We start from the raw sequence: 16,218 nt of genomic DNA, 5'->3' as shown, positions 1-16,218 counted from the left end.
TTAGACATCACTGACCAGAGGTACTGTACTCTACAGTATTAGACATCACTGACCAGAGGTACTGTACTCTACAGTATTAGACAGACATCACTGACCAGGGGTACTGTACTCTACAGTATTAGACATCACTGACCAGAGGTACTGTACTCTACAGTATTAGACATCACTGACCAGAGGTACTGTACTCTACAGTATTAGACATCACTGACCAGAGGTACTGTACTCTACAGTATTAGACAGACATCACTGACCAGAGGTACTGTACTCTACAGTATTAGACATCACTGACCAGAGGTACTGTACTCTACAGTATTAGACAGACATCACTGACCAGAGGTACTGTACTCTACAGTATTAGACATCACTGACCAGAGGTACTGTACTCTACAGTATTAGACAGACATCACTGACCAGAGGTACTGTACTCTACAGTATTAGACATCACTGACCAGAGGTACTGTACTCTACAGTATTAGACAGACATCACTGACCAGAGGTACTGTACTCTACAGTATTAGACATCACTGACCAGAGGTACTGTACTCTACAGTATTAGACAGACATCACTGACCAGAGGTACTGTACTCTACAGTATTAGACATCACTGACCAGAGGTACTGTACTCTACAGTATTAGACATCACTGACCAGAGGTACTGTACTCTACAGTATTAGACATCACTGACCAGAGGTACTGTACTCTACAGTATTAGACAGACATCACTGACCAGAGGTACTGTACTCTACAGTATTAGACATCACTGACCAGAGGTACTGTACTCTACAGTATTAGACATCACTGACCAGGGGTACTGTACTCTACAGTATTAGACATCACTGACCAGAGGTACTGTACTCTACAGTATTAGACATCACTGACCAGAGGTACTGTACTCTACAGTATTAGACATCACTGACCAGAGGTACTGTACTCTACAGTATTAGACATCACTGACCAGAGGTACTGTACTCTACAGTATTAGACAGACATCACTGACCAGAGGTACTGTACTCTACAGTATTAGACATCACTGACCAGAGGTACTGTACTCTACAGTATTAGACAGACATCACTGACCAGAGGTACTGTACTCTACAGTATTAGACATCACTGACCAGAGGTACTGTACTCTACAGTATTAGACAGACATCACTGACCAGAGGTACTGTACTCTACAGTATTAGACATCACTGACCAGAGGTACTGTACTCTACAGTATTAGACAGACATCACTGACCAGAGGTACTGTACTCTACAGTATTAGACATCACTGACCAGAGGTACTGTACTCTACAGTATTAGACAGACATCACTGACCAGAGGTACTGTACTCTACAGTATTAGACATCACTGACCAGAGGTACTGTACTCTACAGTATTAGACATCACTGACCAGAGGTACTGTACTCTACAGTATTAGACATCACTGACCAGAGGTACTGTACTCTACAGTATTAGACAGACATCACTGACCAGAGGTACTGTACTCTACAGTATTAGACATCACTGACCAGAGGTACTGTACTCTACAGTATTAGACATCACTGACCAGAGGTACTGTACTCTACAGTATTAGACATCACTGACCAGGGGTACTGTACTCTACAGTATTAGACATCACTGACCAGAGGTACTGTACTCTACAGTATTAGACATCACTGACCAGAGGTACTGTACTCTACAGTATTAGACATCACTGACCAGAGGTACTGTACTCTACAGTATTAGACATCACTGACCAGAGGTACTGTACTCTACAGTATTAGACATCACTGACCAGAGGTACTGTACTCTACAGTATTAGACATCACTGACCAGAGGTACTGTACTCTACAGTATTAGACATCACTGACCAGAGGTACTGTACTCTACAGTATTAGACATCACTGACCAGAGGTACTGTACTCTACAGTATTAGACAGACATCACTGACCAGAGGTACTGTACTCTACAGTATTAGACAGACATCACTGACCAGAGGTACTGTACTCTACAGTATTAGACAGACATCACTGACCAGAGGTACTGTACTCTACAGTATTAGACAGACATCACTGACCAGAGGTACTGTACTCTACAGTATTAGACAGACATCACTGACCAGAGGTACTGTACTCTACAGTATTAGACAGACATCACTGACCAGAGGTACTGGACTCTACAGTATTAGACATCACTGACCAGAGGTACTGTACTCTACAGTATTAGACATCACTGACCAGAGGTACTGTACTCTACAGTATTAGACAGACATCACTGACCAGAGGTACTGTACTCTACAGTATTAGACATCACTGACCAGAGGTACTGTACTCTACAGTATTAGACATCACTGACCAGAGGTACTGTACTCTACAGTATTAGACATCACTGACCAGAGGTACTGTACTCTACAGTATTAGACAGACATCACTGACCAGAGGTACTGTACTCTACAGTATTAGACATCACTGACCAGAGGTACTGTACTCTACAGTATTAGACAGACATCACTGACCAGAGGTACTGTACTCTACAGTATTAGACATCACTGACCAGAGGTACTGTACTCTACAGTATTAGACAGACATCACTGACCAGAGGTACTGTACTCTACAGTATTAGACATCACTGACCAGAGGTACTGTACTCTACAGTATTAGACAGACATCACTGACCAGAGGTACTGTACTCTACAGTATTAGACATCACTGACCAGAGGTACTGTACTCTACAGTATTAGACAGACATCACTGACCAGAGGTACTGTACTCTACAGTATTAGACATCACTGACCAGAGGTACTGTACTCTACAGTATTAGACATCACTGACCAGAGGTACTGTACTCTACAGTATTAGACATCACTGACCAGAGGTACTGTACTCTACAGTATTAGACAGACATCACTGACCAGAGGTACTGTACTCTACAGTATTAGACATCACTGACCAGAGGTACTGTACTCTACAGTATTAGACATCACTGACCAGGGGTACTGTACTCTACAGTATTAGACATCACTGACCAGGGGTACTGTACTCTACAGTATTAGACATCACTGACCAGAGGTACTGTACTCTACAGTATTAGACATCACTGACCAGAGGTACTGTACTCTACAGTATTAGACATCACTGACCAGAGGTACTGTACTCTACAGTATTAGACAGACATCACTGACCAGAGGTACTGTACTCTACAGTATTAGACATCACTGACCAGAGGTACTGGACTCTACAGTATTAGACATCACTGACCAGAGGTACTGTACTCTACAGTATTAGACATCACTGACCAGAGGTACTGTACTCTACAGTATTAGACAGACATCACTGACCAGAGGTACTGTACTCTACAGTATTAGACATCACTGACCAGAGGTACTGTACTCTACAGTATTAGACATCACTGACCAGAGGTACTGTACTCTACAGTATTAGACATCACTGACCAGAGGTACTGTACTCTACAGTATTAGACAGACATCACTGACCAGGGGTACTGTACTCTACAGTATTAGACATCACTGACCAGAGGTACTGTACTCTACAGTATTAGACATCACTGACCAGAGGTACTGTACTCTACAGTATTAGACATCACTGACCAGAGGTACTGTACTCTACAGTATTAGACATCACTGACCAGAGGTACTGTACTCTACAGTATTAGACATCACTGACCAGAGGTACTGTACTCTACAGTATTAGACATCACTGACCAGAGGTACTGTACTCTACATCATTAGACATCACTGACCAGAGGTACTGTACTCTACAGTATTAGACATCACTGACCAGAGGTACTGTACTCTACAGTATTAGACAGACATCACTGACCAGAGGTACTGTACTCTACAGTATTAGACATCACTGACCAGAGGTACTGTACTCTACAGTATTAGACATCACTGACCAGAGGTACTGTACTCTACAGTATTAGACAGACATCACTGACCAGAGGTACTGTACTTTGCAGTGTTAATACACCAGATTGCTTATGTCAGGAGGTCTTGTTTGCACACCAAGGTCTCTTGTCTGCATTAGATATTGATTTGTATTATTAGAAAACACCCGGAAAGACAAACTTCAGATTTCATTTTATTTAACTAGTAAGCTGTTCTTTATGTGGCATTGTTTCCAATAGTGTGTACGGTGACGTTTCGGTGTTATAGATTGTATTATACAATAATCTTCTAGTAGTGCTATGTTATGACGTGATGCGTGTTTGATTGGTGTGTTCCAGGAGCAGTAAGCTGAGGATGGCCTCAGTAAATCGCCTGGCCAAGAAGCTCTCTGTCCTGGATGACAACGATGACATAGTGTTGAACCTTGTCGCTAAGAGCAACTGGGACCAAAGTGAACCTCTGTTCCTGACTGGCTCTTCCCACAAGGAGCCAGAGTCCCAGCTCTATCATCAGATCAAAGAGGAGTGTGAGTTTATGTTGTTTGACCACAGAATAGTACATCATTATTTTTATAATGACAAATGACAGTATGAAGTGGTATTAGAGTGTGATGTACACCATGACTGTAAATGTAGGGACAGTCCACCAGGGGGAGACAAATGTTGTTTTTTCCCTAGGAACATGGGGAATTTTGCTAATTTATGGCAAGATTTCAGAGATTTACCCTTAATTGATTTCATTCATTACTTGATGAATTGTATGTTTAACTAGTTACATTTATGGTCTACCTTTTTTCAAGTGAGCAAACAAGCATTCAGTATAAAATGTGCATGTTTTATTTTCATTATGATCAGCTTGTCATTCCCAGTCCAATGGTCAACGTTTAAGAGAAGGATCTCGAAGGAAAGGTTCTTCCTCCTCGTTGAAAACGTCAGAGGGGCCGAGGGTAACCTTTAACCCCCGCGTAGAGAAGCACAGCGGGACTAGCTCTGGACGGGAGGAGCGAGAGAAACTCCCCAAACACCTGAGAGTCACGGCCAAGGGCCACTTCACCCCTCACCCTGGTGAGGTGACACTGAATATCCTCTCTGTCACCGCCACAAATCAGATGGCATAAATGGCCTAATACAACATTCTGAGTGTTTTGCACTGGCTTCCTCCTCCTTTAGATAAAGTTGACCAGCAGAAGTCTTCCTTAGTGAAGATCCGCCCCCCCAGTCCAAGAAGTCCCTGTCCCAGTAGGTCTGATGCCACCAACCCCATCCTGCACCCTCCCAGACTGTCCTACCATAACACCCAGCAGACAGCAGGGGGCTCCACCTCACCACAGAAACATGCCAAGCAACAGAAGGTGAGACGTTTCAGAGTGAGAACCCACTTATCCCTACCGTACCATTCATCCACCCTAGAGAAAACCCACCTATCCCTACAGTACCATTCATTAATCATAGAGAAAACCCACCTATCCCTACAGTACCATTCATTAATCATAGAGAAAACCCACCTATCCCTACAGTACCATTCATTAATCATAGAGAAAACCCACCTATCCCTACAGTACCATTCATCCACCCTAGAGAAAACCCACCTATCCCTACAGTACCATTCATTAATCATAGAGAAAACCCACCTATCCCTACCGTACCATTCATTAATCATAGAGAAAACCCACCTATCCCTACAGTACCATTCATTAATCATAGAGAAAACCCACCTATCCCTACAGTACCATTCATTAATCATAGAGAAAACCCACATATCCCTACTGTACCATTCATCCACCCTAGAGAAAACCCACCTATCCCTACCGTACCATTCATTAATCATAGAGAAAACCCACCTATCCCTACAGTACCATTCATTAATCATAGAGAAAACCCACCTATCCCTACAGTACCATTCATTAATCATAGAGAAAACCCACCTATCCCTACCGTACCATTCATTAATCATAGTGAAAACCCACCTATCCCTACAGTACCATTTATTAATCATAGAGAAAACCCACCTATCCCTACCGTACCATTTATTAATCATAGAGAAAACCCACCTATCCCTACAGTACCATTCATTCATCATAGAGAAAACCCACCTATCCCTACAGTACCATTTATTAATCATAGAGAAAACCCACCTATCCCTACCGTACCATTTATTAATCATAGAGAAAACCCACCTATCCCTACAGTACCATTCATCCACCCTAGAGAAAACCCACCTATCCCTACCGTACCATTCATTAATCATAGAGAAAACCCACCTATCCCTACAGTACCATTTATTAATCATAGAGAAAACCCACCTATCCCTACCGTACCATTTATTAATCATAGAGAAAACCCACCTATCCCTACAGTACCATTCATCCACCCTAGAGAAAACCCACCTATCCCTACAGTACCATTCATTCATCATAGAGAAAACCCACCTATCCCTACAGTACCATTCATTAATCATAGAGAAAACCCACCTATCCCTACAGTACCATTCATCCACCCTAGAGAAAACCCACCTATCCCTACAGTACCATTCATTCATCATAGAGAAAACCCACCTATCCCTACAGTACCATTCATTAATCATAGAGAAAACCCACCTATCCCTACAGTACCATTCATTAATCATAGAGAAAACCCACCTATCCCTACAGTACCATTCATTCATCATAGAGAAAACCCACCTATCCCTGCAGTACCATTCATTAATCATAGAGAAAACCCACCTATCCCTACAGTACCATTCATTAATCATAGAGAAAACCCACCTATCCCTACAGTACCATTCATTAATCATAGAGAAAACCCACCTATCCCTACCGTACCATTCATTAATCATAGTGAAAACCCACCTATCCCTACAGTACCATTTATTAATCATAGAGAAAACCCACCTATCCCTACCGTACCATTTATTAATCATAGAGAAAACCCACCTATCCCTACAGTACCATTCATTCATCATAGAGAAAACCCACCTATCCCTACAGTACCATTTATTAATCATAGAGAAAACCCACCTATCCCTACCGTACCATTTATTAATCATAGAGAAAACCCACCTATCCCTACAGTACCATTCATCCACCCTAGAGAAAACCCACCTATCCCTACCGTACCATTCATTAATCATAGAGAAAACCCACCTATCCCTACAGTACCATTCATTAATCATAGAGAAAACCCACCTATCCCTACAGTACCATTCATTAATCATAGAGAAAACCCACCTATCCCTACAGTACCATTCATCCACCCTAGAGAAAACCCACCTATCCCTACAGTACCATTCATTCATCATAGAGAAAACCCACCTATCCCTACAGTACCATTCATTAATCATAGAGAAAACCCACCTATCCCTACAGTACCATTCATTAATCATAGAGAAAACCCACCTATCCCTACAGTACCATTCATTAATCATAGAGAAAACCCACCTATCCCTACAGTACCATTCATTAATCATAGAGAAAACCCACCTATCCCTACAGTACCATTCATTAATCATAGAGAAAACCCACCTATCCCTACAGTACCATTCATTCATCATAGAGAAAACCCACCTATCCCTACCGTACCATTCATTAATCATAGAGAAAACCCACCTATCCCTACCGTACCATTCATTAATCATAGAGAAAACCCACCTATCCCTACCGTACCATTCATTAATCATAGAGAAAACCCACCTATCCCTACAGTACCATTCATTAATCATAGAGAAAACCCACCTATCCCTACAGTACCATTTATTAATCATAGAGAAAACCCACCTATCCCTACAGTACCATTCATTAATCATAGAGAAAACCCACCTATCCCTACAGTACCATTCATTAATCATAGAGAAAACCCACCTATCCCTGCAGTACCATTCATTAATCATAGAGAAAACCCACCTATCCCTGCAGTACCATTCATTAATCATAGAGAAAACCCACCTATCCCTACAGTACCATTCATTAATCATAGTGAAAACCCACCTATCCCTACAGTACCATTCATTCATCATAGATCTTACTGTTCATTATAACCAGTCTTTTTTTGTAATTGTATCAAATCTGTCTCCTAGGGAAGCTATAGGAAACCAATGGAGTTGCTGCTGAGCCTAGTGAACAAGCACTGGACAGGGGAGAGGCCTCTGCACCATGACAACAACTTCCTCTGTGAGTATGAAACCCCCATGTACTGTGTAGCTTACCTGCTTAATGGAGAATCTGGCCCTAATAGTATGTATCTGACCTGCCTCCAGCTCAGGCAGTCCAGATCCTGTCCATGATGGAACGAGATGTCTCCGGTGGAGAAGCAGAGGTCAGGACGTTGAGAGGGAACGTTGAAGAGCTGAAGGAGCAGGCTGAGATACGAGACCAAGACCACAGGACAGAGACCCAGAGACTAACTACACAGCTGGAGGAAGCACACATGTCTGTTGTAAGATTCAGACTGTTCAAAGCAGCATCTTCCATGATATTACCTCATGTTTGAAAAGGCATGAGACCCTGACTCCACAAAGAGTTCAGAATAAATGGATGGAATTATCTTCAATGTCTGATTGATTGTTTGATTGATTGATTGATTGATTGCAGGACAGTTTGAATGAGCAGCTGAGGATACTATTGGAGGATAACGTCTCTCTACAGAAGCAGATGATCAGATTAGAAAAACAATATCTCAACTCTATGATGAAAAGTTCACCCAACACTGAGATATGTGGTGAGTGAAAAAGCAACAACTTTTTGATATTCCTGGTCAGTGGTCACTATACTGGGCAGAATCTGACCGTGACATAGAGCATGTGTAACCGTGATATAGAGCACGTGTAACTGTGACATAGAGCACGTGTAACCGTGATATAGAGCACGTGTAACTGTGACATAGAGCACGTGTAACTGTGATATAGAGCACGTGTAACCGTGACATAGAGCACGTGTAACTGTGATATAGAGCCCGTGTAACCGTGATATAGAGCACGTGTAACCGTGATATAGAGCACGTGTAACTGTGATATAGAGCACGTGTAACTGTGATATAGAGCACGTGTAACCGTGACATAGAGCACGTGTAACCGTGACATAGAGCATGTGTAACCGTGACGCAGAGCACGTGTAACGGTGATATAGAGCACGTGTAACGGTGATATAGAGCACGTGTAACGGTGACATAGAGCACGTGTAACCGTGACGCAGAGCACGTGTAACCGTGACGCAGAGCACGTGTAACCGTGACGCAGAGCACGTGTAACCGTGACGCAGAGCACGTGTAACCGTGACGCAGAGCACGTGTAACCGTGACGCAGAGCACGTGTAACCGTGACATAGAGCATGTGTAACCGTGACGCAGAGCACGTGTAACCGTGACGCAGAGCATGTGTAACCGTGACGCAGAGCACGTGTAACCGTGACGTAGAGCACGTGTAACCGTGACGTAGAGCATGTGTAACCGTGACGTAGAGCACGTGTAACCGTGACGTAGAGCACGTGTAACCGTGACGTAGAGCACGTGTAACCGTGACGTAGAGCACGTGTAACCGTGACGTAGAGCACGTGTAACCGTGACGTAGAGCACGTGTAACCGTGACGTAGAGCACGTGTAACCGTGACGTAGAGCACGTGTAACCGTGACGTAGAGCACGTGTAACTGTGACATAGAGCACGTGTAACTGTGACATAGAGCACGTGTAACTGTGACATAGAGCACGTGTAACCGTGACATAGAGCACGTGTAACCGTGACATAGAGCACGTGTAACCGTGACATAGAGCACGTGTAACCGTGACATAGAGCACGTGTAACTGTGACATAGAGCACGTGTAACCGTGACATAGAGCACGTGTAACCGTGACATAGAGCACGTGTAACCGTGACATAGAGCACGTGTAACCGTGACATAGAGCACGTGTAACTGTGACATAGAGCACGTGTAACTGTGACATAGAGCACGTGTAACCGTGACATAGAGCACGTGTAACCGTGACATAGAGCACGTGTAACCGTGACATAGAGCACGTGTGACCGTGACATAGAGCACGTGTACCCTGTGTAACCGTGACATAGAGCACATGTAAGAGTAAGAGCAGCTAGCATCATGTACTAACCGTGGCCCATGTGAATCTGTATTGCTGCTAGCATCATGCGCTAACTGTGGCCCATGTGAATCTGTATTGCTGCTAGCATCATGCGCTAACTGTGGCCCATGTGAATCTGTATTGCTGCTAGCATCATGTGCTAACTGTGGCCCATGTGAATCTGTATTGCTGCTAGCATCATGTACTAACCGTGGCCCATGTGAATCTGTATTGCTGCTAGCATCATGTGCTAACTGTGGCCCATGTGAATCTGTATTGCTGCTAGCATCATGTGCTAACCGTGGCCCATGTGAATCTGTATTGCTGCTAGCATCATGTGCTAACTGTGGCCCATGTGAATCTGTATTGCTGCTAGCATCATGTACTAACTGTGGCCCATGTGGATCTGTATTGCTGCTAGCATCATGTGCTAACTAACTGTGGCCCATGTGGATCTGTATTTATGCTAGCATCATGTGCTAACTAACTGTGGTCCATGTGTTCTTCTCGCCAGAGAAACAGGCAGAGGTGGATGAGCTGAGGAAGAAGGTATCAGAGCTGAGGGAGAAGGTTGAAGAGGGGGAGAGAGTCAAGAAGCTGGCAGGTATGCTGCAGGAGAACCATAGGTAAGCACACACTACACTACACTATGTCCAGCACCACCTGGTGCTAAGATAATACACTACACTATGTCCAGCACCACCTGGTGCTAAGATAATACACTACACTATGTCCAGCACCACCTGGTGCTAAGATAATACACTACACTATGTCCAGTACCACCTGGTGCTAAGATAATACACTACACTATGTCCAGTACCACCTGGTGCTAAGATACTACACTATGTCCAGTGCCACCTGGTGCTAAGATAATACACTATGTCCAGCACCACCTGGTACTAAAATACTACACTATGTCCGGTACCTTCTGAGCTAAGATACTACACTACACTATCCAGTCCAGCACCACCTGTACCACCTGGAGCTAAGATAATACACTACACTATGTCCGGTACCACCTGGTGCTAAGATACTACACTACACTATGTCCAGCACCACCTGGTGCTAAGATAATACACTACATGTCCAGCACCACCTGGTGCTAAGATAATACACTACACTATGTCCAGCACCACCTGGTCCAAGATAATACCACCTGTCCAGCACCAGATAGATACACTACACTATGTCCAGCACCACCTGGTGCACCAAGATAGATACACTACACTATGTCCAGTACCACCTGGTGCTAAGATAATACACTACACTATGTCCAGCACCACCTGGTGCTAAGATAATACACTACATATGTCCAGTACCACCTGGTGCTAAGATACTACACTATGTCCAGTGCCACCTGGTGCTAAGATAATACACTCCAGCACCACCTGGTACTAAAATACTCCAGCGGTACCACCTGGTGCTAAGATACTACACTACACTATGTCCAGTACCACCTGGTGCTAAGATAATACACTATGTCCAGCACCACCTGTGCCAGATAATACACACATGTCCTCATGTCCAGTACTAAGATAAGATACTACACTATGTCCAGCACCACCTGGTGCTAAGATATATACACTACACTATGTCCAGTACCACCTGGTGCTAAGATACTACACTATGTCCAGTACCACCTGGTGCTAAGATATACACTACACTATGTCCAGCACCACCTGGTGCTAATAATACTACACTATGTCCAGTACCACCTGGAGCTAAGATACTACACTACACTATGTCCAGTACCACCTGGTGCTAAGATACACTACACTATGTCCAGCACCACCTGGTGCTAAGATAATACACTACACTATGTCCAGCACCACCTGGTGCTAAGATAATACACTACACTATGTCCAGCACCACCTGGTGCTAAGATAATACACTACACTATGTCCAGCACCACCTGGTGCTAAGATAATACACTACACTATGTCCAGCACCACCTGGTGCTAAGATACACTACACTATGTCCAGCACCACCTGGTGCTAAGATAATACACTACACTATGTCCAGACCTCCTACTAAAATCCAGCACCACCTGGTACTAAGATAATACACTATGTCCAGCACCACCTGGTGCTAAGATACACTACACTATGTCCAGTACCACCTGGTGCTAAGATACTACACACTATGTCCAGCACCACCTGGTGCTAAGATAATACACTGTCCAGCACCACCTGGTACTAAAATACTACTATGTCCGGTACCTTCTGGAGCTAAGATACTACACTACACTATGTCCAGTACCACCTGGTGCTAAGATAATACACTATGTCCAGCACCACCTGGTGCTAACACTATGTCCAGTACCACCTGGTGCTAAGATACTACTATGTCCAGTACCACCTGGTGCTAAGATAATACACTGCACCATGTCCAGCACCACCTGGTGCTAAGATACTACACTATGTCCAGTACCACCTGGTCTGCTAAATGATACTACACTAAGATGTCCAGCACCACCTGGTGCTAAGATACTACACACACTATGTCCAGCACCACCTGGTGCTAAGATAATACACTACACTATGTCCAGTACCACCTGGTGCTAAGATACTACACTATGTCCAGTACCACCTGGTGCTAAGATACTACACTATACTATGTCCAGTACACTAAGATGTCCAGTCCAGCACCACCTGGTGCTAAGATAATACACCAGTACACTATGTCCAATCCAGCACCACCTGGTGCTAAGATACACCACACTACACTATGTCCAGTACCACCTGGTGCTAAGATACTACACTATGTCCAGTCCACCTGGTGCTAAGATACTACATTACACTATGTCCAGTACCACATGGTGCTAAGATAATACACTACACAATACCATGTCCATGTCCACCACCTGGTGCTAAGATAATACACTATGTCCAGTACCACCGGGTGCTAAGATACTACACTATGTCCAGTACCACCGGGTGCTAAGATACTACACTATGTCCAGTACCACCGGGTGCTAAGATACTACACTATGTCCAGCACCACCTGATGCTGAGTCCAGCACCACCTGATGCTGAGATAATACACTATGTCTAGTACCACCGGGTGCTAAGATACTACACTATGTCTAGTACCACCGGGTGCTAAGATATTACACTATGTCTAGTACCACCTGGTGCTAAGATACTACACTATGTCCAGCACCACCTGATGCTGAGATAATAGACTACACTATGTCCAGCACCACCTGGTGCTAAGAATAACATTCAACCACTCTAGGGACAATCAAAGTCCTTGACTCTTGGGATAATACAAATCTTAACACGGTCTGACTAAAAGCAACCTAATGAGATATTCATTACAGGAGATGCCAGATTATTTGTTCCAATATAAAGATAAAAGACCAGACCCCAATGGGTGAAGAAAGTGCTTGTTAGTGTTTGTGACTAAATGGTGTTGTGTTTGTGCTTCAGGTCACTGGTTGCGACTAATGAGCATTTGCTGAGTGAATTGGAGAGGACTGGGAGACGGCTCTGAGGAGCAACACGTCACAACTACAACAACTAGAGAACTGGAGGAGACTAGGAGACGGCTCTGAGGAGCTACACATCACAACTAGAGAACTGGAGGAGACTAGGAGACGGCTCTGAGGAGCTACACATCACAACTAGAGAACTGGAGGAGACTAGGAGACGGCTCTGAGGAGCTACACATCACAACTACAACAACTAGAGAACTGGAGGAGACTAGGAGATGGCTCTGAGGAGCTACACATCACAACTAGAGAACTGGAGGAGACTAGGAGACAGCTCTGAGGAGCTACACGTCACAACTAGAGAACTGGAGGAGACTAGGAGACGGCTCTGAGGAGCAACACGTCACAAGTAAAGAACTGGAGGAGACTAGGAGACGGCTCTGAGGAGCTACACATCACAACTAGAGAACTGGAGGAGACTAGGAGACGGCTCTGAGGAGCAACACGTCACAACTAGAGAACTGGAGGAGACTAGGAGACGGCTCTGAGGAGCTACACATCACAACTACAACAACTAGCAGGCCCACAACTACAACACCAGGGCCACATTCCGTAGGTAAACGTTATGGAACATTGCAAATAGAAATGTCATGAATAGAGCCAATTTCTTACTCTACATGATGTCAGAGAGGAATGTTTGTTCTACATTTCTATCTGAACGTTCCAGAACGTTGTCCTGCTGAACGAGCACCAGCAGCAGATTCTCTTATTTTAGCTCTATATACACTGCTGCCAACATTTACACTGTTCTTCTGATGCTCCGGGATTAATGTTGAGCATGAAAACTTGTCTCTAACTCTGATCTCATTTTTTACTTCTGTGTATCGTTATGGTTTTACTGTGTCCACTATCCACACCTTTACACTGTTCCTTACTGACTGTATCCACACCTTTACACTGTTCCTTACTGACTCTATCCACACCTTTACACTGTTCCTTACTGACTCTATCCACACCTTTACACTGTTCCTTACTGACTCTATCCACACCTTTACACTGTTCCTTACTGACTGTATCCACACCTTTACACTGTTCCTTACTGACTGTATCCACACCTTTACACTGTTCCTTACTGACTGTATCCACACCTTTACACTGTTCCTTACTGACTGTATCCACACCTTTACACTGTTCCTTACTGACTGTATCCACACCTTTACACTGTTCCTTACTGACTGTATCTACACCTTTACACTGTTCCTGACTGACTGTATCCACACCTTTACACTGTTCCTTACTGACTGTATCCACACCTTTACACTGTTCCCTTTGACTGTTATCCACACCTTTACACTGTTCCTTACTGACTGTATCCACACCTTTACACTGTTCCTTACTGACTGTATCCACTATCCACACCTTTACACTGTTCCTTACTGACTGTATCCACACCTTTACACTGTTCCTTACTGACTGTATCCACACCTTTACACTGTTCCTTACTGACTGTATCCACACCTTTACACTGTTCCTTACTGACTGTATCCACACCTTTACACTGTTCCTGACTGACTGTATCCACACCTTTACACTGTTCCTTACTGACTGTATCCACACCTTTACACTGTTCCTTACTGACTGTATCCACCTTTACACTGTTCCTTACTGACTGTTCCACACCTTTACACTGTTCCTTACTGACTGTATCCACACCTTTACACTGTTCCTTACTGACTGTATCCACACCTTTACACTGTTCCTGACTGACTGTATCCACACCTTTACACTGTTCCTTACTGACTGTATCCACACCTTTACACTGTTCCTTACTGACTGTATCCACACCTTTACACTGTTCCTTACTGACTGTATCCACACCTTTACACTGTTCCTTACTGACTGTATATCCACACCTTTACACTGTTCACTTACTGACTGTATCCACACCTGTTCCTTACTGACTGTTCCCACTATCCACACCTTTACACTGTTCCTTACTGACTGTATCCACACCTTTACACTGTTCCTTACTGACTGTATCCACACCTTTACACTGTTCCTTACTGACTGTATCCACACCTTTACACTGTTCCTGACTGACTGTATCCACACCTTTACACTGTTCCTTACTGACTGTTCCACACCTTTACACTGACTTTACACTGACTGTATCCACACCTTTACACTGTTCACTACTACTGACTGTATCCACACCTTTACACTGTTCCTTACTGACTGTATCCACACCTTTACACTGTTCCTGACTGACTGTATCCACACCTTTACACTGTTCCTGACTGACTGTATCCACACCTTTACACTGTTCCTTACTGACTGTATCCACACCTTTACACTGTTCCTTACTGACTGTATCCACACCTTTACACTGTTCCTTACTGACTGTATCCACACCTTTACACTGACTGTATCCACACCTTTACACTGACTGTATCCACACCTTTACACTGACTGTATCCACACCTTTACACTGACTGTATCCACACCTTTACACTGTTCCTTACTGACTGTATCCACTATCCACACCTTTACACTGTTCCTTACTGACTGTATCCACACCTTTACACTGTTCCTTACTGACTGTATCCACACCTTTCCACACCTTTACACTGTTCCTTACTGACTGTATCCACACCTTTACTGTTCCACTGACTGTATCCACACCTTTACACTGACTGTATCCACACCTTTTACACTGACTGTATCCACACCTTTACACTGTTCCTTACTGACTGTATCCACACCTTTACACTGTTCCTTACTGACTGTATCCACACCTTTACTGTTCCTTACTGACTGTATCCACACCTTTAC

General features: G+C 43.9%; 1 protein-coding gene across 1 annotated transcript in view; it reads left to right on the top strand.

The window, feature by feature from the left end:
- The window catches only part of LOC124027473 (centrosomal protein of 72 kDa-like), a 32,380-nt gene extending 18,012 nt beyond the window's left edge, over window positions 1–14,368 (top strand). Inside the window, exons 5-12 of the mRNA XM_046339889.1 lie at window positions 4,228–4,415; window positions 4,744–4,953; window positions 5,059–5,240; window positions 7,961–8,054; window positions 8,141–8,319; window positions 8,475–8,601; window positions 10,467–10,578; window positions 13,385–14,368. Of these exons, the coding sequence (XP_046195845.1) occupies window positions 4,228–4,415; window positions 4,744–4,953; window positions 5,059–5,240; window positions 7,961–8,054; window positions 8,141–8,319; window positions 8,475–8,601; window positions 10,467–10,578; window positions 13,385–13,448 (1,156 nt within the window). The 3' untranslated portion in view covers window positions 13,449–14,368. The remainder of the gene's footprint in view (window positions 1–4,227; window positions 4,416–4,743; window positions 4,954–5,058; window positions 5,241–7,960; window positions 8,055–8,140; window positions 8,320–8,474; window positions 8,602–10,466; window positions 10,579–13,384) is intronic.
- Window positions 14,369–16,218: the final 1,850 nt, after the last annotated feature.

This window comes from Oncorhynchus gorbuscha, unplaced genomic scaffold (genome assembly GCF_021184085.1).
Source record: "Oncorhynchus gorbuscha isolate QuinsamMale2020 ecotype Even-year unplaced genomic scaffold, OgorEven_v1.0 Un_scaffold_3257, whole genome shotgun sequence".
NCBI lineage: Eukaryota > Metazoa > Chordata > Actinopteri > Salmoniformes > Salmonidae > Oncorhynchus > Oncorhynchus gorbuscha.
The sequence above is the reverse complement of the archived record's forward strand: the minus strand, read 5'-3'. Positions and strand labels throughout refer to the sequence as shown.